This window comes from Sinocyclocheilus rhinocerous, unplaced genomic scaffold (assembly GCF_001515625.1).
Source record: "Sinocyclocheilus rhinocerous isolate Xijiao unplaced genomic scaffold, SAMN03320098_v1.1 scaffold1028, whole genome shotgun sequence".
In the NCBI taxonomy this organism is placed as follows: Eukaryota; Metazoa; Chordata; class Actinopteri; order Cypriniformes; family Cyprinidae; genus Sinocyclocheilus; species Sinocyclocheilus rhinocerous.
The window spans coordinates 137,184-159,811 of record NW_015662166.1 but is presented as its reverse complement, the minus strand read 5'-3'; the positions used below and the strand labels follow the sequence as shown (position 1 = coordinate 159,811).

Genomic DNA, 22,628 nt, shown 5'->3' with positions numbered 1-22,628 from the left:
CTTATTTTCTCTGACATGACTTTAATTTGATATGTGTAACCGTGTTGCTGAACCATTCCGTGTCGTTTGTTTGGGAAAACGCTGCCTCGTGTTACCACCACGATTACGTCAAATGACGAAGACCATCTTTGGGTTTTTATTGGCTACGACCGCCGGAGGCGGGGCTAACGCATCAAACCCGGAAACGAGCATAACAATAACAAGAAAACAAATTATTTGCAGTATGTACACAAAATATTGCACTTTTCACAAGTACTCTGCACACATTGACCCATAGAAATGTCTTAATATCCTCAGCACGCCAAACAAACAAACTTTTAGTGTCAAACTATAAATAATGCATTAAATTCATCTGAAATGATGCTCACATATTTTTTAATAAATGGATACTATTTCAAGCTTGGTAATATGACATCTACACAATTGGTAATATTTGATCAAAAATGACTTAAATTCGACCTTTAAGACGTTGAACGTTGTCCACAGACAATAACTTTAGACTTTTATTGCGGTTACTACCACACATAGCTTTAAAGTACTAAAAATTAATTCAGTCTGACAAATGCGTATGGACAGTATTTATGAACAATATTGACTATAAGGTGTAGTTTTCAGATGGGGGAACTGTCTGAGATCTAGTCGTGGTAAAGGGGAGGAGGGGTGATCCGCAACACAGCAGGAGATAAGCTTGATTTGTTCATTCTTCAACCACTGGGGCTCTTCTGCATTTTCGCCATATACAAACGCGAGGAAATTAAGCGAAAACACGGCATGAGCTCGACGGAAACCAACGGCACCGACGCATCTGCCACCTTTTAATAACCGGACGCGCGTTTCTTCTCCGGTTGACCGACTGTACAGCGTTCAGGATGGGTAAGGAGGTGAACGGCGTCTCTCGGAGTCGCTTTGAGGCGAGTAGCCACTGTTTATTTTGCAGATTGACATGTCGATGTAAATAATCGTGCGTTTTTACTCCTAAACATCTTAAATCATGGAAGATTATAAGTGTTGTTAGTAGAAGAGGCCGAGCTTCCGCAATCATACACATGAGTTTAGCTCTTCTAATCGGTTGTCAGTCTGTAAAACACGTTCAGTAATGTAAAGGCAACACTAAATCCGGTGTTATGTCTCTTTTAAGTCGCTATATTTTGTTTCTTGTCAGGTCTACTTTGTGTCGGATTGTATAAACACAACCATTGTTCCAAGCTTAACGAGCCACAAAAGGTGCTTTAATATTTCTCTGTTATTTACGTGAAGCAACAGTAGGTTGGGATCTACGTTTCGATGGCTTTTCTAAATTAAACTGGTTAGCTGAGATTATAGGAGACGGATAATAGTGGTAGGCCCACAGGCTGAAGTGGGGAAAAACAGCCGGCCAAAACAAAAGCTGGATATATATACACGGGCCTTTACGCGTAAGAACACAAGCGCATTACAACTCTTTACTACATAGGACAGTTGGGCCTGTTTACGCAAACACTTAGTTTGTTGCTTCCCTCGAAGACGCAAGATCAACCGTGTTTAAACGAGTTATAACTGTGTTTACATCGGGTGTGTCTCAAAACTTAGTGAGCTGACTACTTAGACTGCGTTTTCGAGGCATATCAGCAGCGTGCTGCAGTTTTGGCCGCCTGTGATGCTGTCTAGGTAGGCGGCTTACTAGGTTTGACTCACAGCCGTAGTGTTGAGGCACATGGCATTGATGCTATGCTTTAATATCGGGGGTAGTTGCTCTTAAAGATCAGATGTAGACATGCAATGTCAAAGTGAATACATTGTAGGCAGTTACTAAAGAATATTTTGCTATGTAATGCCCCAGTGTTGATCTACCCTGTAATATGTTGGAATATAATCCTATCCTAACCAAAATTTACCATGGTGTCCAGTTTCCACCAGGTGTTTAACTCCCTATACACAGTAGACACAACTTTAAAAGCCATTTTAACCATTTTGGGCGTGACATTACTGACAAATCACCAATAATTTTACGTAGACTAACTGTCCTCTTTGTATGACATTTTAATTGTTTATTTCTGATAACAATTTCAGCATGGCTGATGTGAAAGTGACATTGCACCAAGTATAGAAGAATGGGAATTATTAAATAAACACTCAGTAATTATAATCATAATACATTTATTTATGATAAAGTTCATGCATTATTGATAACTTATACTAGACACAAATGCCATAAAAACCACATGCGTATTCTGAAACATGCTTATTAACATTTGAAGGACCTCCCATAATCATAATAGTTCATTATGACTTTACAATAATAACCAGGACATTTAAGTGGAAATTATGATTACTAGGTTCATTTTTGTTAAGATACAAGGCCTAGTTGCAGTATTTCTATATGAATGTAATTAGTATTTAAGAAAGCACTGCATTGTTACCGGCTTAGGCCTGTTTCTTTTTTTAGGATCTGAGTGATTATCTGGACATTGTTTTGGTGACAGCAGCATGAGAGTTATATTTACAAATGACTGACAGCTCATCTTATGCTCAGTTGCTTGATTGTAGCAATATTGCCTGAAAATAGGGATATAGCATACAACAGTTTTATTACTGTGCCACACTGGGATTTTTAGACTGCCTGCAAATTTGCAGTTGTCATTTGGATACTCTGACAGTGTTAACTGAGGAAATGGGGTTGTTTATGGGTCAACAGAAGGTTTAGCTGACAAAGATATCCGGGCCAATCAGAGCACTAGAAGCTGTTGCATTACATGTAAAAGGAAGTGAGTTACTTTTTACAGGAGACACTTAGATATAAAAGGGATCTGGTCATGAGAAAAGTCATCTGGCGATATACAGTGTTTCAGATGAGCCGGAAACAAGTGATCAATCATTCCTGGTTTGTAACAGTTGGCAGTCAGACATCACATGGCTCATCCTTAAACAAACAAACAGATGGAAAGTCGCCCCATACAGCATGGATGGGTGAAAAGAAATTGGAACAACACAAATGTGAGAGTTCATAATAAAGAATAGCTGCAAGCTATCTCACACATTGTTTGTTTGTCTTACTCAGCTGAGTCAATGCTTTAAAGGGACCGTTCACCCAAAAATGAAAGTTCAGTCATCATTTAGTCCCCCTCATGTAATTTCAAACCTGTAATGACTTTCTTTCTTCTGTGTAACACTAGAAGATTTTTAACAATGTCTTAAGCAGTTTTTCCATTACAATGACAGTCTCTGGAATTGTGAAGCTGTAAAAATATGACTAAAGGCCTGTTCACACCAAAAACGAACCATTAAGATGACAGTAACTATATTAGCGTCCACACTAATGTACGGTAACGTTCTGTTTATTATAAGCACACACTGCAGTTATGTCTCCTGCTGCTTTAAATGCTTGATCTCTTTAATGTCAGATGGATTCTGATTGGCCGTCAATGCTTTATATGTTCTTCATTCTGAAAGTGATTCCAATGATCTTGTTCAACCGTGTCATTATCTGTGATACATTTTCTGTGTTAATTAGTGAATTTTGACAAAGAGGCCTCAACAGACTGCTGGGATCAAATTCTTGTTCAGATCAAGATGGGCTTATAAAAAGAAATCAGTGTTTTTGTATGTTAACAATGGACTGGCCAGTGCACACAGAAACAATTTATGTGCGCTCCACTATTCTTGGATGTGAGGTTAGACACTTCTTAAAAAAGGGAACATCCGGTCCGGTCTGAATTATTCAGCAGGACAATCTGTATCTCTTGTTACCACTTGGAAAAAAGGTTTTGTGGTTTAATGGGAGCAAGATAAGACCTCTGGTGTTAATTTCATATAGTATATTTGGCACAAAGTCAAGCCTGTAGGGCAAAATTCTATATGCAAAAAAATAGAACTTGGGATTAAAATTTTTTTTTTTCACAGAAAAATTAGATTTGTGTAATTGTTTCAATGTTAAAATACATTCTGCACTACTGCCAATTTACAGAAAGTGACAAAATAATAAAATCCTTACCTTGAAATATTATGTCTACTTTAAAGGAGTAGTTACTCCAAAATTAGAAAAAAAAATTTACTTACCCCCTTAAGGCTATCCAAGATGCAGATGAGTTTTTCTTCATCAGAACAAATTTGGAGAAATTTAGCATTACATCACTTGCTCACCAGTGGATCCTCTGCAGTGAATGGGTGCCGTCAGACATTATTAATCCATTGCTGCACATTTTAGGAAGCAGTAACTGACATTTGTGTAACTTGAAAGTTAAAATTGATTTGATGCACTCTTTTCATCATTTCATTCTTTGACACATAAAACAAACGTAACTTAATTTGATGTCTACATAATGCTTTAAAGAACCTTGTTATAAAATGACAGGCTCAGTTTTCTCACATAAGAATATAAAAGACACTTCAACATTGTGGTCACGCAGAAGTATTGGCTTCTTGTTGTATTGTTGAAAGTGTGTGATTTGCTGTAGCACACAAACTGTAAAACCCTGTTGTTGACCTTTGAACTCATGAGCCACACAGTTTTATAAATGCATGTCTTTCTGTCTCCTCAGATGTTCTCCAATAATGACGAGGCTGTTATCAACAAGAAGCTGCCGAAGGAACTGTTGTTACGGTTGGTGTGACAGTCATTCAGCACTTCTCTCTCTTCCTGCTTCATTTCCTTATTTTAATAATGTCGTCTTGTTAATAATCGTAATCATCTCGATCTTCTTCATCTCTCCCTGTCTTTGCTGTTTTTAGAGCATAGACTTGTTTTCGAACAAACAGAAATAATGAAGACTTTAATGACTCTCCTGTCACAGCTTTTTGTTAATGAGTTTTGCTAATAGTTCTGATGTTTTTCTGCAGAATTTTCTCATTTCTGGATGTAGTCACACTTTGCCGCTGCGCACAAGTCTCACGAGTAAGTGTGTGTTTTTTTTCTAGGCACTTTATAGATTAAACTGGTGCTTTGTGGCACATTAAGTGTCTGTTTTGACATTTGCTCATTTCACGCTTTTAAGAGCCTGTCAAAACATCTACAGGTGCATCTCAATAAATCAATTAAAAGAACCAAAGACTTAAACTACTTCAGTCTGTGTGCATTGAATTTATTTAATACACGAGTTTCACAATTTGAGTTGAATTACTGAAATAAATGAACTTTTCCACGACATTCTAATTTATTGAGATGCACCTGTACTATAACATAGTAAAATATTTAGTGGATTGAATGTTGCTTGCAGTGATACTTTGTCAGGATATACAGCTACTTTTGAATGGCTGTCTATGGAGAGAAATAAAATATTATTCTCTTCTAGAATAATATTTTTAGTGAACATGTATCCGTAGTGGATTGGGTTTCTGTTTCTCATTTTCTCTCTCTTTTCTCAGTCATGGAACGTGTTAGCCCTGGATGGCAGTAACTGGCAGCGCATTGACCTCTTTGACTTCCAGAGAGACATTGAGGTGAGTAGACAGTAATTGCTCTTAATCTGGACAGTCCACATTTTGTTCCGAGTACTAAAACACAAGGAATGAAAATTCTGTCATTAATTACTCACCCTCATGTCGTTCCAAACCCGTAAGGCCTTCGTTCATCTTCGGAACACAAATTAAGATATTTTTGATGAATTCTGAGAGCTCTCTGACCCTCCCATAGACAGCAAGGGTCCTTACACGATCAAGGTCCAGAAACGTAGCTAGGAGATCGGTAAAATAATCCATGTGACATCAGGGGTTCAACCGTAATTTTACGAAGCTACGAGAATACTTTTTGTACACAAAGAAAACAAAAATAACGACTTTATTCAACAATTCGTATAACGACTTTATTCAACAATTTGTCTGCTCCACGTCACCCTGGTGCCATTTTGGAGAATATCCACTGAACGTAAACAGCGTATGCTGTTCTGTGTCAGCCGCACCACGTGGTTGTTTCTACGTTGTTTGTGCTTTGATTTGAACGTAAAACAATGTATCCACGTGGTGCGGCTGACACAGAACAGCATACGCTGTTTACGTTCAGTGGATATTCTCCAAAATGGCGCTACAGTGACACGGAGGAGACGAATTGTTGAATAAAGTTGTTTTTTTTTTCTTTTGCGCACAAAAAGTATTCTCGTAGCTTCGTAAAATTACGGTTGAACCCCTCATGTCACATGGATTAGTTTACCGATCTCCTAGCTACGTTTCTGGATGTTGATCGTGGTAATTACATTGCTGTCTATGGGAGGGTCAGCGAGCTCTCAGAATTCATCAAAAATATCTTAGTTTGTTTTCCGAAGATGAACGGATGGGTGGACTATCCCTTTAATACAAAAGTTAAAGATCATAAAAAAATCTCATTTATTTACAGGGCCGTGTGGTGGAGAACATCTCAAAACGGTGTGGAGGCTTCCTAAGGAAGTTAAGTCTTCGAGGATGTCTGGGGGTTGGAGACAGCGCTCTCAGGTGGGAAAGGGAGTGGATGAATGCTTATCTATGATGAGCACGTTTTCACAGCAAAAAGATGAAACTATTCATTCTTGAAGACCCATTTGGAGATGGGGGCACAAAAAATTAAGTCTCAGTAAATCTTTTTTTAATTAAAAAATGTTGGATTAAATTGTTTTTAAAAATGACAGTGAAGACATGTATAATGTTTCTGTTTTCAAATAAATGCAAAAGCAATCAAAGCATTGTGAAAAATGCGTCACGCTTTCCCCAAAAATGTAAAGCAGCACAACTGATTTCAACATTAATAATAATACGTTTTTTTTTCATCAGCATATTAGAATGATTTCTGGTGGATCATGTGAGTAATGATGCTGAAATTTCAGCTTTACAATGACAGGAATAAATTACAATTTATATTAAAGTAAAATTTGTAAAAATATTCAAATATAAGACAGTTATTTTAAATGGCAGTAATATTTTGCAATATCAGAATATTGTTTCCACAATTCTTTTTAGACTTCTTTCAAAAATCTTTAAAAAAAAAAATCTTACTCACCCCAAACTTTTGAACATGGTACATTTGATCGGTTCAATACTTGGCCTTGCATTTTGCATTAAAAATGCTGTCAGTGATAAATATCCCTATTAACTGACAGATATCACTGAAATAGGTGTTGTGAGAATCTTTTTGTCAACTCTACAGCAAAAAAAAAAGTCTGACCAACCAGAAATACTTTCTTCCTGTCAATAATTTTGACTTCTGGTTTAACGACATAAAAAAACAGCTGAATTTGCTTATTGTACCTTTGCATTTAAGTACATTTAAGATTTGCCGTGTATGCAAACCTTACGTTTATAGTTTAGAGCAAAAACACTTCAGTTTATTTTGTCACTTTGCACTTTATGCAAATAGGCCTGTCAAGAAAGTAGACTGCAGCTTTAACATTCACTTTAGCAATGTTGTCTGCTTTCCATTCTGAAAGACGCTACGTTTATACTCAAGACATTATTGCAACTTGAAAGGAAATTCAAGCATTGTTTAATGTTTAATATAAAATGTGTTTTTGGCTCTCGCAGAACGTTTGCTCAGAACTGCAGAAATATAGAGCTGCTCAGCCTCAATGGCTGCACCAAGATCACTGACAGGTGAGTGAAAGATGCGATGTGTGTGTTAATGTTTGTTGATCTCTGTTGAACTTCTTTCTTTCTTTCTTTTTGCAGTACCTGTAACAGCTTGAGTAAATTTTGTCCCAAACTGAAGCACTTGGATCTTGCCTCCTGCACCTCAATCACAAACCTGTCCCTCAAAGCTCTGAGGTCAGCGTTCGCAGATGCACACACTTGCTGGTTATGCAAAACGCTTCTCTAGGGCTAAATGACTCTGTCTGTGTCATTTTAGCGAGGGCTGTCCGTTGCTAGAGCAGCTGAACATCTCGTGGTGTGATCAGGTGACCAAAGACGGCATACAAGCGCTTGTGAGATGTTGTCCAGGACTCAAAGGCCTGTTCCTCAAGGGCTGCACACAGGTAATTCTGTGCTTTCACAACATGTTCAAGCCATCTTCGCTGTTCTTCCACCTTTTCTGTGTTATTTTGACACAATTATAGCTAGATTTTTAATAAATCTTTAAATGTGCAGTGTGTGCCACTAGCACTGCCCCCCACAGTACTGTTAACTAAAAATTAAAGATTTGAAAAAATTAAAATTAAAAATGCTAAATTATAACTTTTAAAAACTTAGATTAGTAATGCTGCCTTGGCAACTGGCTGAAATAACTAGCTGACTAAAACTAAAGAGAGAAAAAAAAAATTAATTACTAGCTCTTCTCCTCAATGATATTTCTGTTAACTGAAACTAAAACCAATAAAAATTATTTTTAAATGTATTTAAATATATATAAATTATTTCTAATTTAAATAATGCTGTAAAAAAGGAAAAATGTAAATATTATGATGAAAGATGAAAGAAAAAAAAAAAAAAAGAAAAGAAATTTAGAAGACGAAACGAAAATTAGAAATGTTGCTTTGGCAACTAACTGAATTATATTCTTACTAAATTTAGTAATTGCTAAAACTGGGAAAAAAAAAAAAATATATATATATATATATATATATATAACTAATAAGAATTAAAAAGCACATAACTAAATTACTTGGATATAAACTAAAATTAAAATGAAATTGAAAACATAAAATGAAAAGGTAATTCAGAATACTAATAAATACTAGAGCCCTGACTCAGATGCATGCTTTGATTAAAACAAATTAAACAAAAGGTTAAATTAAGCTGAAATAAAATAAATATAACAATTTTTGATGGAAAAACAAACAAACATAAATGTTAAAAAAGAATGAAAATTAGAAATGTTGTTTTGTCAGTTAATTGAAACAAGTAGATACTAAAATGACCAAAAATAAAATCTAAGAAATTTATATAGAAATATAAAAAAAAAAAAATATGACAAAAGCACATAACAAATTTGCTGAAACTTAAACTAAAATAAATAAAATGACAATATAAAAAATGAAGCACATATTGAATTAGGCCACAGTGGTTACAAAGTATAAAAAAAAAAGATTAGTCGGATAACCTAAAAAATGTGATTCATGTGTTAACATCGGGGCTAACTGTTGTTATCCACATTAAAACTGGGATTTTTCATACAATGGCAACCTGGCAGGGACAAAAAAAGACCATAATGTATAATTTTATGGTAATAGTTGTCATCATTTCTGCAAAATGCCTCATTTTGTATTCTACGTAAAAATAAATAGGCATGAAACAACACGAGGGTGAGTAAATAATGACAAGTTTTATTTTGGGGTGAACTGTCCCTTTAAATCCATTCATTATCGGTCTCTCTCTCTTATGTTCTCTCTCTTAATAGTTGGAGGATGAAGCACTTCAGCATATTGGAGCACACTGTCCAGAGCTGGTCTCACTCAATTTGCAGACGTGTTCAGTAAGTCACACACATTCAGTCGTACAAGGGGTCGGGTGTGAATATGTCCTGCGGATGAGTTCCTCATGCAGCTCTGTCTGTGTGTGTGTGAATTGAGCAGCAGATCACAGATGAAGGTCTCATAACCATCTGTCGCGGGTGCCATCGGCTGCAGTCTTTATGTGTGTCGGGCTGTGCAAACATCACAGACGCTATTCTCAATGCCTTGGGCCAAAACTGCCCTCGCCTCAGGTGTGTAACCCACACATCATCTGCAATCCCCCATAAGCCAGTTTTTCTCCTCTTTCAAACGATGCATCATTGATCTCCGTGTCTGTGTAGAATATTAGAGGTGGCTCGCTGCTCTCAGCTTACAGATGTAGGCTTCACCTCACTAGCACGGGTGAGTAAACAATCCCACAAACACACTGCACAGCTCAGACCTCCATCTGTGCTGATCCTCCAGAGCTTCTAACAACACAAATCCAGCGCGCCGTTTCCTCTTATTTTCTCACGCTTTCATTTTTTCCAGAATTGTCATGAATTAGAAAAGATGGATTTAGAAGAGTGTGTACAGGTGAGTCACAATGGGTTGGCATTGAGAGTAACGCATAATAATGTTTTAAAAACAGTATTAAATGTTATTAATTCTACATGAAGAACATTGCATTTGATAAAACCCTCTATAAAATACTTTTTGTTGCCCACTGAAGTGATTAGTCACTTTTGCGAAAAATAAATCTAGTAACATTTTGAAATGGGTGAAATTTTAATGGAGACTCTAAAGAGAAGGAACTTGAAAAGTATGGATTCTTTTCTATATATAAAAAAGGAATTTGATCTTTTTATAATAAATATTTGTTTATTACCTTTGATTAGTTAAATATAATAAAATATAAAATAAAAATCTAATTCATACAAACAGCTCATTCTTTGAGTAATATTTTCCAAATCATAAAAACAAAGACCTTATAAATGTTTGAAAAGGTTTTAAGTTGTAAGCCTGAATGTATTTTTTAAATTTAAATTTGAGTTTTTATGATCATTGTGTTTTTGTTTAATACTACTAGATGTGGAATCTTGTTTCCGCCATGAAATTAAACATAAAAATTGCGACTTTTTGTCTCACAATTCTGGGGGATAAAAGTAGGATTTGAGAGATACTGTTTAAACATAGAATTGCAAGTTATAAATCAGAATTTGGATATACGTATACACTGACTGAATTGATGAATTGCAATTCATGCCTCAATTCTGAGTTTACATCTTGCAGTTCTTTTTTCTCAGAATTGCAAGAAAAAAGTCAGAATCGCGGCTCGTGACGATACATTGAGGTCTTAAGACACGAAACGATCAGTCTGTGCAAGGAACTGAACAGTATTTATATAATTTTTTACATCTGATCCACCGCAATGTCCAACTGTCCTGAGTGCATTCACAACATCCGGCGCATGACGTCAAATAAATATGGTCGGGCAAAAAATTCCACGTTGTCTGATGATATATCAAAATCGTCTTCCATTGTTATGACCTGTACTTCTAAATATCTTTAGATCATCGCAGTGCCAGTGAACACGTCCGCAATTTCTCTGCACTGTGTAAATAATGAGTGACGTATACGCGCGACAGATTGCTTCCGCACATGCGTCTACTATCATAGATGTGTATAGATGCCCTAACCGCTCCAGATACGTTGACGCGTCCGCCATTTTGGAACGTATCGTGGCCCATAGACACAGTCACTAATGAGGCATCTACTTATATATATCTATGTCTACTATGCCAGAGCACGTACACGTGTCACGCGCCAGATGTTGTGAACGCGCTCAGGACAGTTGGACATTGCGGTGGATCAGAGGTAAAAAATGATATAAATACTGTTCAGTTTCTTGCACAGACCGATCGTTTCGTGTCTTAAGACCTCAATGTATCGTCATGAGCCGCAGGGTTTAATTTGGTTTTGTCTGTGTATGTTTTTTTTTACTCTCAAAGCCGTGGAGCCCATTGACTGCCATTATATGACTGACAGACTGCAACGGTTTGAGTTAAAAATCTTCGTTTGTGTTCTACTGAAGAAACAAAGTCACCTACATCTTGGATGCCCTGGGGGTAAAGCAGATAAACATCAAATTATCATTTTTGGGTGAACTGTCACTTTAAATTAAAGATTACAAGTTCTTAATATTATTTCCTGTTTTCTATTTTATATATAACTATATATTTTGAAATATATAATTATTGTTATTATTATTATTCAAATGATTTTGTATGTTATTTTGGACAGAAATCGATGCAAACATACTACAATGTAATTATCATTAAAAACTCATGGCTTTATTTTCTCACGCTCTATTTTTCTTACTCTATTTTCTCTATAGATTACAGATGGAACGCTCATCCAGCTATCTATACACTGCCCTCGACTCCAGGTTCTGGTAAGGATTAAAACACAAAAGTGTACAAACAAAATGACACTGCATATTTTAAAGTCAGCATGAAATGAAAATTCTGTTTTCTAAATGCGTGTTATAGATCTTACTGTGAACAGTTAATCTGTGCATATGTTTTTGTCATTTTATATTATCACAGTACAGAAGAAAAGATCTGTCGCTATTTCGGTTTCATCATGACTTTAATTAGTGCTGTCAATTTAATTTAGTGTGATCGATTATTTAAAAAAATCAAACGAGAGAAAATTACCACGTTGTCATCATGATACACTCATCTGTCTCCAAGCTATCTTTATCTGAGGGCTTTTCTCCACAAATCTTCATAAATGTGATTAATTGCAATTAATTTGATTGAGTGTTATGGACTTGTTTATGTGTTTGGTTCTCAGAGTTTGTCTCACTGTGAGCTCATCACTGATGATGGCATCAGGCAGCTGGGCAGCGGACCCTGCGCTCACGACCGACTGGAGGTGATCGAGCTCGACAACTGCCCGCTCATTACAGACGCGTCTTTAGAGCATCTGAAAACCTGTCACAGCCTGGACCGCATCGAGTTGTACGACTGTCAACAGATCACCCGCGCCGGCATCAAGCGCTTGAGGGTAAGCCCTGCAGTGTGTTATTCTTTCTAATCTTGGGGATGTTCCTAAAAATAAAACCTTTTAGGATATAGATTGCAGTGCTCAGTATGGTCCCAAGAATTGGGTTTAAATGGGTAAAGAAAATATTACAAGTGTAAATGTTTGACTAAATTGGGTGATGCATCATGCAAATTGGGATCATTCACTGTGATTTTGGTTCAGTTCATAATTTTAAAAAAAGTGGTGCAAATATAAATGTAACTGGAGAGATTAGTTAATTTTAAAAATGTTTTTCAAATAATTGACCTTTAGTATTTACATAAATTTACCTAGAATTTTTTAAAAACTAAATTATAGTTAAATTGTAATTGTAGGATTGTTTTTGAAATATTGCACATATTTTTATAACCTAAAACAAACCCATTCTATAAATTAGCATTTTATACAATGTATTAAAAAATACCAGAACACAAAAAAATTGTTTACTATCCATTGACTATTATAGTATTAATATTTTGAGTTGGCTTTTATTCAAATTTTTGTCTTTTTTCAATGTAATTTATGTGCTTTTGCTGTTTTTATTGTTTAAAAACATATTTCTAATTAACTTTTTTTGTGTGTTTTAGTCATTTTAGCATATTTTCTATTCAAATTTTTAAGTTTTTCATCTAATATTTATAGTTTATTTAATTTCAGCTTTATTTCAGTTAACAAACTACTTGTGAGAATAGCAGCACTGATTTTGACACAAGAGGGCGCTAACACAGCACAGTCATCAACCTGTGCTTATAATCTCAAAATGGATAGATATTATCTATCTAACATGTGTCAGTTTAAACTTTGGTTGTTTTTGCCACCATGCAGAATTGCTGTGTCTGTTGAGGTTTGTTTATGGTAACACTGAGTTTTAACATTTTAGCATTCACTATTTTTCATAAATAAGCAGTCTTCTAGGGCGGGAAGTTATCATATGCTAGTGAGCTTCCTGCCAGGTGTACATCCACAATTTTTTTTAATCATTTTCCTTTTTTCTTGCATCCTCTGTAGACTCACTTGCCCAACATTAAAGTTCACGCCTACTTTGCACCCGTGACTCCGCCTCCATCGGTGGGCGGAAGCCGCCAGAGATTCTGTCGCTGCTGTATCCTTCTATGATGTAAAAGGGACTGTGCATCTTAACCTCTCACCCCCTGATCTGCCTAGAGCACATACTGGTGGGTCCCCGGTAAGATCGGATGGGAGTGACGGAGAGACACCTGACACCCAGTCACGAGCTTTAATCAACACTACAGTCCATTCAATGGCTTTATACAAGACTTTTATAGTAATTAAAGTGGACGATTTGGGGAATGTGCTACTTTGTTCATCAGAAACTATTTGGAGAAGAGAACAGTGGGGCCTTTATGAGAAATATACGGCCACTACAAAACGTCATTGTGGTTATGCGGTCACTGATGCTCCTTGTTTTTGGATGGACCACCTCAATTTGATTCGAGATCATGGTAAACAGGAGACAATCGCACGGTAACCAGCTTATGGATTCATGCCTCATCTATAACACACAGTAACGGTGGTCTTTAACCTGTGAACCCCTGAGGAACCCAGCTTTGAACACACATTCAGACACATCTCTCACATACATGCACACAGATTCTCTCTTTCTCTCTGTCTGTGTTGCTCTCAGTGGCTTTGTTAAACTTACAGCAGAGACGAATATTTTTGAAGCATGATAGTCTTCCGAATCTTGCTTTTTTTTTTATCAGTCTTTACCTGAAAATCTCTTCGGAAGGTGGTCAGAGTTTCGGCCGGCCGGTGGAGATGCAGGAGCAGATGTGAGGTTAATGATTTAGGCGAGAGGGAAAACGGGAACTGTATTGAGCTGATGAGTGTGTGTCATGCATGAGATTACAGCATCTCATGTGTGTGTGTGTGTGTGTGTGAAAATCTGTCAATCGTGATCATGGAGAACGGCAGTGGGCTTCATTCATGAAACAAGCAGAATGAATTTCTCTCATAAATCCATTAGTTCACCTATGGGCACTCTTGGCCTTGTAGTCTTTAAGAAAATAAATGCCCTTGAAATGCACTTTTTTCTTCTTCACATTTTCATGAATTTATTTAAATCAAATTAAATTGAATACAAAATTTAATAATTAAATAATGAAAACCAAAAATATACTTTGAAATATGGTGAAAATTATGAATTACAATTTGACAAAATTACGGCTTGATGCCACACAAAGAAAGAAAAAAACCCTGTTCAAATGATATTTAACTACCACATCTGTTCATATATATAATGTTCATATAATATATAATAATCACATTAAAAATTCATATATTAGTTAAACACAAAAATGTGATATTTTTATATTGTAATGCATATTTTTACACTGAATCTCCAAATGAATGCACCATAAAGATACTTTGAATATTTGTTTAATGGCTTCTTTTTACTCTATATCAGTGATACCAATATTGTATTGGTACTGTATTAAATTATTTTTTCACAATATCTAAGGATAAAATGAATAATTATAGCCATTCAACATTACTTTATAAATGAAAGCCATCATTTTTAAACACTATTAGGCTTTAGAAAAATATAACGACTTATAATTGAAATGAACGTAAAACTATCTTCACGTAAACATTTAGCTTTCGTATAAAACTGACTTTTATTTGTTCGTGTCTCAAATGTCATCTCAGCAACTCGGATGAATGACAAATACTGAAGTGGTTTATCTTTATATCATAATTAGTTTTAACTACATTAAAACTAGTAGTTAAAACTAAAAAATATTTTTATGATGGATTTTCATAGTTTTTAAATATCAAAATATCTATATAAAAGACATTAGTAAAGTAAAACAAATGGTGAAGGAAGGATAATAAAGCTGTAAAGACTATTTTAAATATGCCAGTGAGATATAGAAGTCTTCATAGCTGAAAAAAAAAAAAAACGTTTTAAGTAAATTGAAATGTTTGAAGGAATGTTTTTACTAGGGGGTGTAAGAAAATATCGATACACGTGAGTATCGCGATATTTTGTTTGGCGAATATCGATATAAAAAAAATAAAAAAATGTATGCAAGATTCATGGCCGTTGTTAGGTTTTGAGTTTATATCTCGACCGCTAGATAGCAGTCTTCTTACCTCTGAACTTAAACAGTGACAACGTGTGCGTTCCGCTCTTGCAAGGTTTGTCCAGTCCCGCCCGCTCCCGCAAACATTCTAATATTGCATATAATTTTCAAAAAAAAAAAAAAACGTTTTAAGTAAATTGAAATGTTTGAAGGAATGTTTTTACTAGGGGGTGTAAGAAAATATCGATACACGTGAGTATCGCGATATTTTGTTTGGCGAATATCGATATTTAAAAAAAAATATATGTATGCAAGATTCATGGCCGTTGTTAGGTTTTGAGTTTATATCTCGACCGCTAGATAGCAGTCTTCTTACCTCTGAACTTAAACAGTGACAACGTGTGCGTTCCGCTCTTGCAAGGTTTGTCCAGTCCCGCCCGCTCCCGCAAACATTCTAATATTGCATATAATTTTCACGTATCAGAGAGCCGCTATCAATGGGGAGTATTCTCTTTTGAATGAACGCTCGCGCTGTTCACTTTCACTTTCGATTTCGCGATCATGCGCACTCTGTGTAAAGGGAGCGCATCTTACGATATAAGATATTTGTCAATGAGCTTCGGATCCGTTGAGTAGCAAATCCTCCACCATGGACTTGTAGGTCATCCCTCCTCGACCCATGATCAGTCAAATCTGACTCCTGCAAGCACTCCTGCAATTTTTTTTATTAATATATCCAAAAACCACTAGAACAGTGTAAGCCGTGGTTTACAGTACATTTATAACAGCTAAGAATGTTTTAGACTCCGCTTCACGTCATACTTAACAATGCTGCTTAGCTGTTATAAATTCACTGTAAACGAGTGTCTCACACGTCCTGAAAAGTGAAGCTGCGGGCTCTTTGATCGCCCCCTGGTGGCTGGCTGCAGTACAGGTCATAAACCCCACCCTCTCCATGTAAATGAATGGGACTAAAGTCAAAATAAAAAAATAAATTACGCTTCCAATACAATTTTCCGAAAGATAGTTTTGGTCATTTAAGGTAGTTGTTATCACGCTGATATATGGTCAGTTGTTTGTTTTTGTGATAAGTTTGGTTTTAGCTAGTAATTTGATGCTATAAAAACGGGGCGTGTCGTTATGGTTGATTGGGTCTGCGGGAGTTTGATACCGCGGCTCCACCTCACGACACTACTGCGCAGACTCTGGCTCCAAACAAATCTCTACTGCGCAGACTCGGGCTCCAAATGACGTCTTTTACTCAAGATGGCAGCGGCCATAGTGAGATGCTTTGGCTTCACTTTTCTATAGTGGAAGGAATAGGAGACGCGTCGTCCATCTTTTTTTTTTTTTTTTACAGTCTATGGCCCCGTCAGATTGCATCGGCTGTGGGGATGAAGACGACAACTCCCATGATTCCACACTCAAGTCACGGCGTCATCAAACTACACCTTTGTTTCTTTGTTTTTAATACACGCCCTCTAGCGGCGAAAATTACATATTGTGCCTTTAATTGTTCCCCCTTTACTCGTACTGCACAAAAAGTGGTTCAGTAGCGATGAATGTTACAGGGACAGATTAATGCAAATGCAGATGCCACAGTTCTGGTTAAATATATATTTTACACACAAATTAATTTGTTCTTGTGTTTCATGAATGAGGCCTGATGTGTTTTAGGTCTGTTTATTTTCACGTCTCCGCTGATTGTTCTTCATCCACAAAACAAAGCGAGCAAATAATCAACCGTAAGCATGTACTTTACAATCAATGCGCTCGTGAATCATCCGCTGGCTTGTAAAGTACACAAGCAAACTGATTTGCGCGCAGATGTACTCCTGTTTATGAAAACAATCAAAGACGTTTGTTTTATTTGAACTTGTTTTCGTCATGACTGTGGTCTTTTCAGTTTAGCCTCTGTTTTGAGTCTGTCCCTGTGAGGCCACTTGTGAAAATGTTAGTGTCTGTTTTTCTTTTCTTGAATTTCTGTAGGCAAGCATTAGAAAATGTCCTTATTGAAATGAGTTGCAATATATGAAGAATATTTCAGTAGGGCTTCATGGAAGTATATGGATGAGCTGGAGGTGATGTGGTGGCCTATATGCCGTTTTGTGGCATAAAAGCATTAAATGTTTCAGATAATGATACTTGATGAAAACTGCAATTACATTAAGCCACTTTTATGTTAAGTTACATTCAGTTTCTTCAGAAAGTACTTACACTCGTACACTTTAGACCGCGAGCACAGCGGCTGGGATTAATGCACTGACCACCAGCTGTATAGTTTAACACATTTTGTTTCTGTCACACACTTTTGTGGAAAGTATTTCAGCAGATCAGAGTCATAAATGCAATAAAAAGCTGTATTTTGAAGTTGGTTTTCTGTATGTTGTGATAGTATGAGACTTGTAGATGTCATCAGGTGCTTTGTCTTTTTTTTTTTTGGTGATGTTCTGTCAGGTTTATTCTACACCTTTTCTTCTTATTCTTTATTTATTTTTGAGTTTTTTGCTCTCGACTTTGTCCGCAGTACATAAGACACATCCTCATTTGCAATCAGAGATATGTTCGTCCAGTCCAGTGTGTGTTTGTTTTTTGACCTTGACGTGATCATTTTTAGCCGTGTGTTTTGTGACACAGTTCTGTGATTTACTGCCGCTTAAAGTGATAGTTCACCCAAAAATGAAAATTATGTCCCTCAAGCAGCCATTGAATTCCATAGTGTTTATTTTTGTCATACTATGGAAGTCAATGGCTAACGTCAACTATTTTACCAGGATTGTTCACAATATACCTTCTTTTGTGCTTGAGAAGAAAAAAAAACTCATACAGGTTTGGAACAACTTGAGGGTGAGTACGCTTTTGGGTAAACTATCCCTTCAATAATTTTTGTGGATTCTTCATATTGCATGCATATGTAAGTTATTAGTTCATTTGCAAGCAACTTTAGGACAATCGTTGATCAACAAAATGCTGTCAGAGCTAATCAAAGGTGAAATCTGATTCACATAAAACAACAAACTTTACAGAGACAAAGTGCAGCCCAAATGCACGAAAATGCTGTTACATACTGCTATTGAACAGATTCTCTGTGCTTTCTTCAGACATGCTAAAACTTTCAGTCATAAAGTTCAGGAAGTATTTACATTAAACAACACCCGAGTCATCCTGGAGAAATAAGGCCACTTCCTCTATTCCAACAGTTCTGGTCATTCTGGTCTGGTCTAATAGACATGGAATCTGTCAATATCATTTCCAGGTCATATTTCATTATATCTCAAAAAGTAAGATTTGATGTTGTCCTTAAAGAAATTAAGCTTATTTTAAAACAAATCAGATTTCTGCATTGTGACATTGTTTCCCATACAATTAGGGAACCATTTAATTATACACTTGAATTCATTGGTTATTTTTTATGAAAATGTCACTACAAATTGCTTTTGAGTTTAGGGTGAAATGTGACTTTGAAATGTTATTTCTTAAATGTTCTTTTAAGGTTTAAGGGGAAAGCTGAAAAACGAAAACTGTCATCATTTACACACCCTCAATTCGTTTCAATCCTGAGTTTCTTACTTCTGTTGAACACAAAAGAAGATATTTTGAAGAATGTTGGTAACCAAGCAGCTGGTAGCCATTGACTTCCATAGTATGACTAAAATACAATTGAAGTCAGTGGCTACCGTCAACTGTCCAATTACCAGTATTCTTCAAAGAATCTTCTTCTGAGTTTAAGAGGAAAAAAAAAAACGGTTTGAAAAAATTTGAGGAGGATTGAATGATGACAATTTTCATTTTTGGGTGGACTAACACTTGCACCCATCACCGACATTTTGTACATGCCGTTTACACGTCGACTAGGTGTCACACTTTGCTTTGTGGAATGCCACTTGGGAAGCTTGTGAACTAGTGAAATGGTTCTGTTTGTTACTAAAAAAAAAAACATGCTCTATCACATTCCCAACAAAGTTTAGGACTGTGCCAAGATGTTCTATTCTTCTTCCTGTCACTATAATGCTAGTCCGATTCTTAGTCACTTTTAGATTTTCTCACAAGCTCCAGTGTCCCTTCCTCACATTTGTCCTTTATTAATATTGCAGTTAAGTGAGAAAGTGAATCCCAAACAGTTGCACTAAGACACCGTATGACTCATGTGCTTGTATAAACTCCATAACACAAGTACTGTCATTTTTAAACAGTATTGTTGCAGACATCTTGAGTTGACTTAAAGCAGCACTATGTAACTTTTGGCGCTCTAGCGGTTAATAAACAGAACTGCACACATCCCGCGGAAGAACATTCCAACCGGAGCTACTTCTGTAAGTTTATGTCTATGGCGATTCACGCAGGTATGTGTTACTCCGCAGCGGTGACGACCCGACCAGGCTACAATAGTCCAAATATAAGTACTTATTATACGTGTGCCGTAGTGAATCGGAATAAGACAAAAACGCGATTTGGAAGATGAATTCATGATGTACTCGCTCATTATATACATTTTGCAAATTTTGAACACAGAAAAAGTTACATAGTGCTGCTTTAATAGAAACTAGTTCACAAGGCCTCAAAACATTGACATCATTTCTTTATAGTCAACAATACCCTAAATCGTAATCATCAATGCAGTTTGCTCATGTTATGTTCAAAAAATGTCTGTCCCTTGTTCCTGCTTTTGACTGTTTTATTGGATTTTACCTCAACGTTGACGCCTAATAAGTTCGGTCTCTTTTTCTTTCTATCTCTCTGACATTCTCATACATGCACACACACTTTGAGGGCACCCTCTCAATCGACATAGTTACCTGTGCACTTGTTTTCAGTGAGTGTGTAGAAGTTGTGGAGTCTGATTTTACACAGACAAATTTACAATCTGGGGGTCACAGTCTGAGACGGTAAAATGAGTGATCAGGGCGACGTGGACATGAACTCTGGTACTTGGGGATTGAAATCTTCACAAAGACTGTATTTTTTTTAAATAATTAACCAGTATAAATGGATATGGCAGTATGAATAAATATTTAACTATATATTATTAAGAGCTGTGTGAACTTTTCTGTGTTTGGACAGATGTTTGTCCCTTTTTAACAGGGTTGACGTGGAGGTTCAGAGACAATAAAATAGTTTTTAATTTGATCTTTAGAGTTGGTAATGCAAGTATTTATTACTAATTCATATATTATTCAGTTAAGAATATTAATTATTGTAGTAAAGAAATCCACCATACAAACAATATGATGGATGTAGGCGGTGTATGAATGCATGAAAAGCTTCATGATTTACCTCTAGTGCTTTGCTTCTCCAGAGAGGGCAGTAAAAGGTCTTCCTGAAGGAGAGATTTGGAAGTAAAATCCCAAACCTCTTTTCAACTCATTAAAAATTTGCTGACTCATGCAAGCAAATGAACCACACCTTGGGAATTTTTATGACACAAGCAATGGACCAGTTTGACCCGGATCACAGATGAACTAATGTGCATCGGAATCTATTGTTGTGAAACAGAGATCACGAGTAAAATGACGTGTGTTTGATGATGGTGATACCAGGAAATCATACAGATAAACATGAAAACAAATGAAATAATAGTACAAAAATTCAGCCTGGCCATCACAGGACTAAATTCCATTTTAAAATATATTCAAATAGAAAAAAGTTGTTTAAAATTGTAAGAATATTTAGCAATATTATTGCTTTTACTGTATTTTGTTGAGCATAAGAGACTTATTACTAACACATAAAAAAAAAAAAAAAAGTACTAAAACTTTTGAATGCTGTATTTTGTAAGTCTGTTGCATTTATGGACTGCCGAAGGTTCACAGGAATTTCCCATGATGCCTCTGGATCTGTTTTGCAATCAAATAATTGACGTCAAATTAGTTAAGGGCAAAAAAATGTAGTCAAGCTTGATTAAGTATGAGCCCCTTACTGACACGCATTCTGCTCACGATTAACAAAATAAGCATATTTTTCCAGTGACACCGACTTACAATTCACATGTTCTGCATGTCATTGCATTTCCTTGGCTGAGCTACAAATGGTTACACACAATAGTGATAATATCACAACCCAGCAACCTTGAACAGCACATTGTTTACCTTATAAAACAAGTACTGACCTTTCTAGCGATTTTACACCCAGAGGTGCCCTTGCTCAAGGGCACCTCAGTCGTGGTATTGAAGGCGGAAGAGAGCACTGTACATTCCCTCCCCCCCCCTACAATCCCTGCCAGTACGAGACTTGAACCCGCAACCTTTGGGTTACGAGTCCGACTCTCTAACCATTAAGCCACGACTTCCCTATAAAGTAGGCTACAGAAGTAAAATGTTCTGTTACATGCTCCTTTAAAATGTATTTTGTGTGAAGTTTAACATGACATTGTCTGACCTGAGCCTGTGTTAAATGGCAAAGTTCTAAAGCACTTTTTAATTACCAGTTTTATAAAAATGCTGCTCAGTATTGACAGGAAAAGATTGATGCATTGCAACTTCTTTGCCATGTGAAATAGGCCTATAACTGTGCTGGAGGCAAGAAATGTACTGTTGCTGGCATTTAGCATTTATTAAAGGAATTTACAGTTCAATTGCTTTTGGCACTTTTACATACTTGCAATGCTTCTACTTGTCTTCTCAACCAGAGCACTTGTTATTTAAAGATAACCCCCCCCACCCTTTTTTGCGCTATTTTCATCTTCCGGGTTTAAAATCTACATTGTGTTGACGTCACAATTTGGGACGTGGCAATGGACTAATAGTACATTGATGACGCATCGGTGTCTATTAACCCGCTTCGCTCCGCAGCACACCACGCCCACTTTTTTAGCATTTTTAAAAACTGTGGTGAGAACTAACCAGTGCTGAAACGGGGGCTTTCATGACCCTTTAAACAAAACAAATGTCTATCATTTGTCCCAATAAAGCAGCTCAGCAGCGTACAGTTGCGCCTCAGTACCGCGATGAATGGCTAGAAACGCCCCTGCTTTCCATAATTATGTCCCCACTGGATGCAACGAATTCCTCGTTTATAATGGGTTTTCATGTTTTTGAATCATGGCTCCGACCTGACAGCATCATCACAGTATGGTAAGGGGCGTAACATATCCGTCTCACGCTTGAGGTATTCGGCCAATCACAACGCACTGGATAGCTGGACAATCACAGCACACCTCGCTTTTCAGAACGATGAGCTTTGTAAAAAT

General features: G+C 36.5%; 1 protein-coding gene across 1 annotated transcript; it reads left to right on the top strand.

Annotated features, from left to right (window-relative positions):
- The first annotated feature begins 650 nt into the window (after positions 1 to 650).
- LOC107727724 (F-box/LRR-repeat protein 20-like) lies at positions 651 to 14,428 on the top strand. Its single transcript, XM_016537679.1, has 15 exons — positions 651 to 911; positions 4,518 to 4,579; positions 4,816 to 4,870; positions 5,341 to 5,415; positions 6,305 to 6,399; positions 7,462 to 7,530; positions 7,606 to 7,701; positions 7,784 to 7,910; positions 9,272 to 9,346; positions 9,447 to 9,577; positions 9,668 to 9,728; positions 9,858 to 9,902; positions 11,704 to 11,760; positions 12,165 to 12,377; positions 13,404 to 14,428. Exons 1-15 carry the CDS (start codon positions 870 to 872, stop codon positions 13,509 to 13,511), a joined length of 1,311 nt encoding a protein of 436 aa, XP_016393165.1. The 5' UTR covers positions 651 to 869; the 3' UTR covers positions 13,512 to 14,428.
- Positions 14,429 to 22,628: the final 8,200 nt, after the last annotated feature.

What these genes read in the sequence shown, in the direction of transcription:
- LOC107727724 (XM_016537679.1), top strand. Translation starts at nt 870, where the DNA reads ATGGGTAAGGAGGTGAACGGCGTCTCTCGGAGTCGCTTTGAG. An exon ending in ACTTCCAGAGAGACATTGAG is followed by an intron (nt 5,416 to 6,304) that starts GTGAGTAGACAG and finishes ATTTATTTACAG; the next exon opens with GGCCGTGTGGTGGAGAACAT. An exon ending in CTGTCCCTCAAAGCTCTGAG is followed by an intron (nt 7,702 to 7,783) that starts GTCAGCGTTCGC and finishes GTGTCATTTTAG; the next exon opens with CGAGGGCTGTCCGTTGCTAG.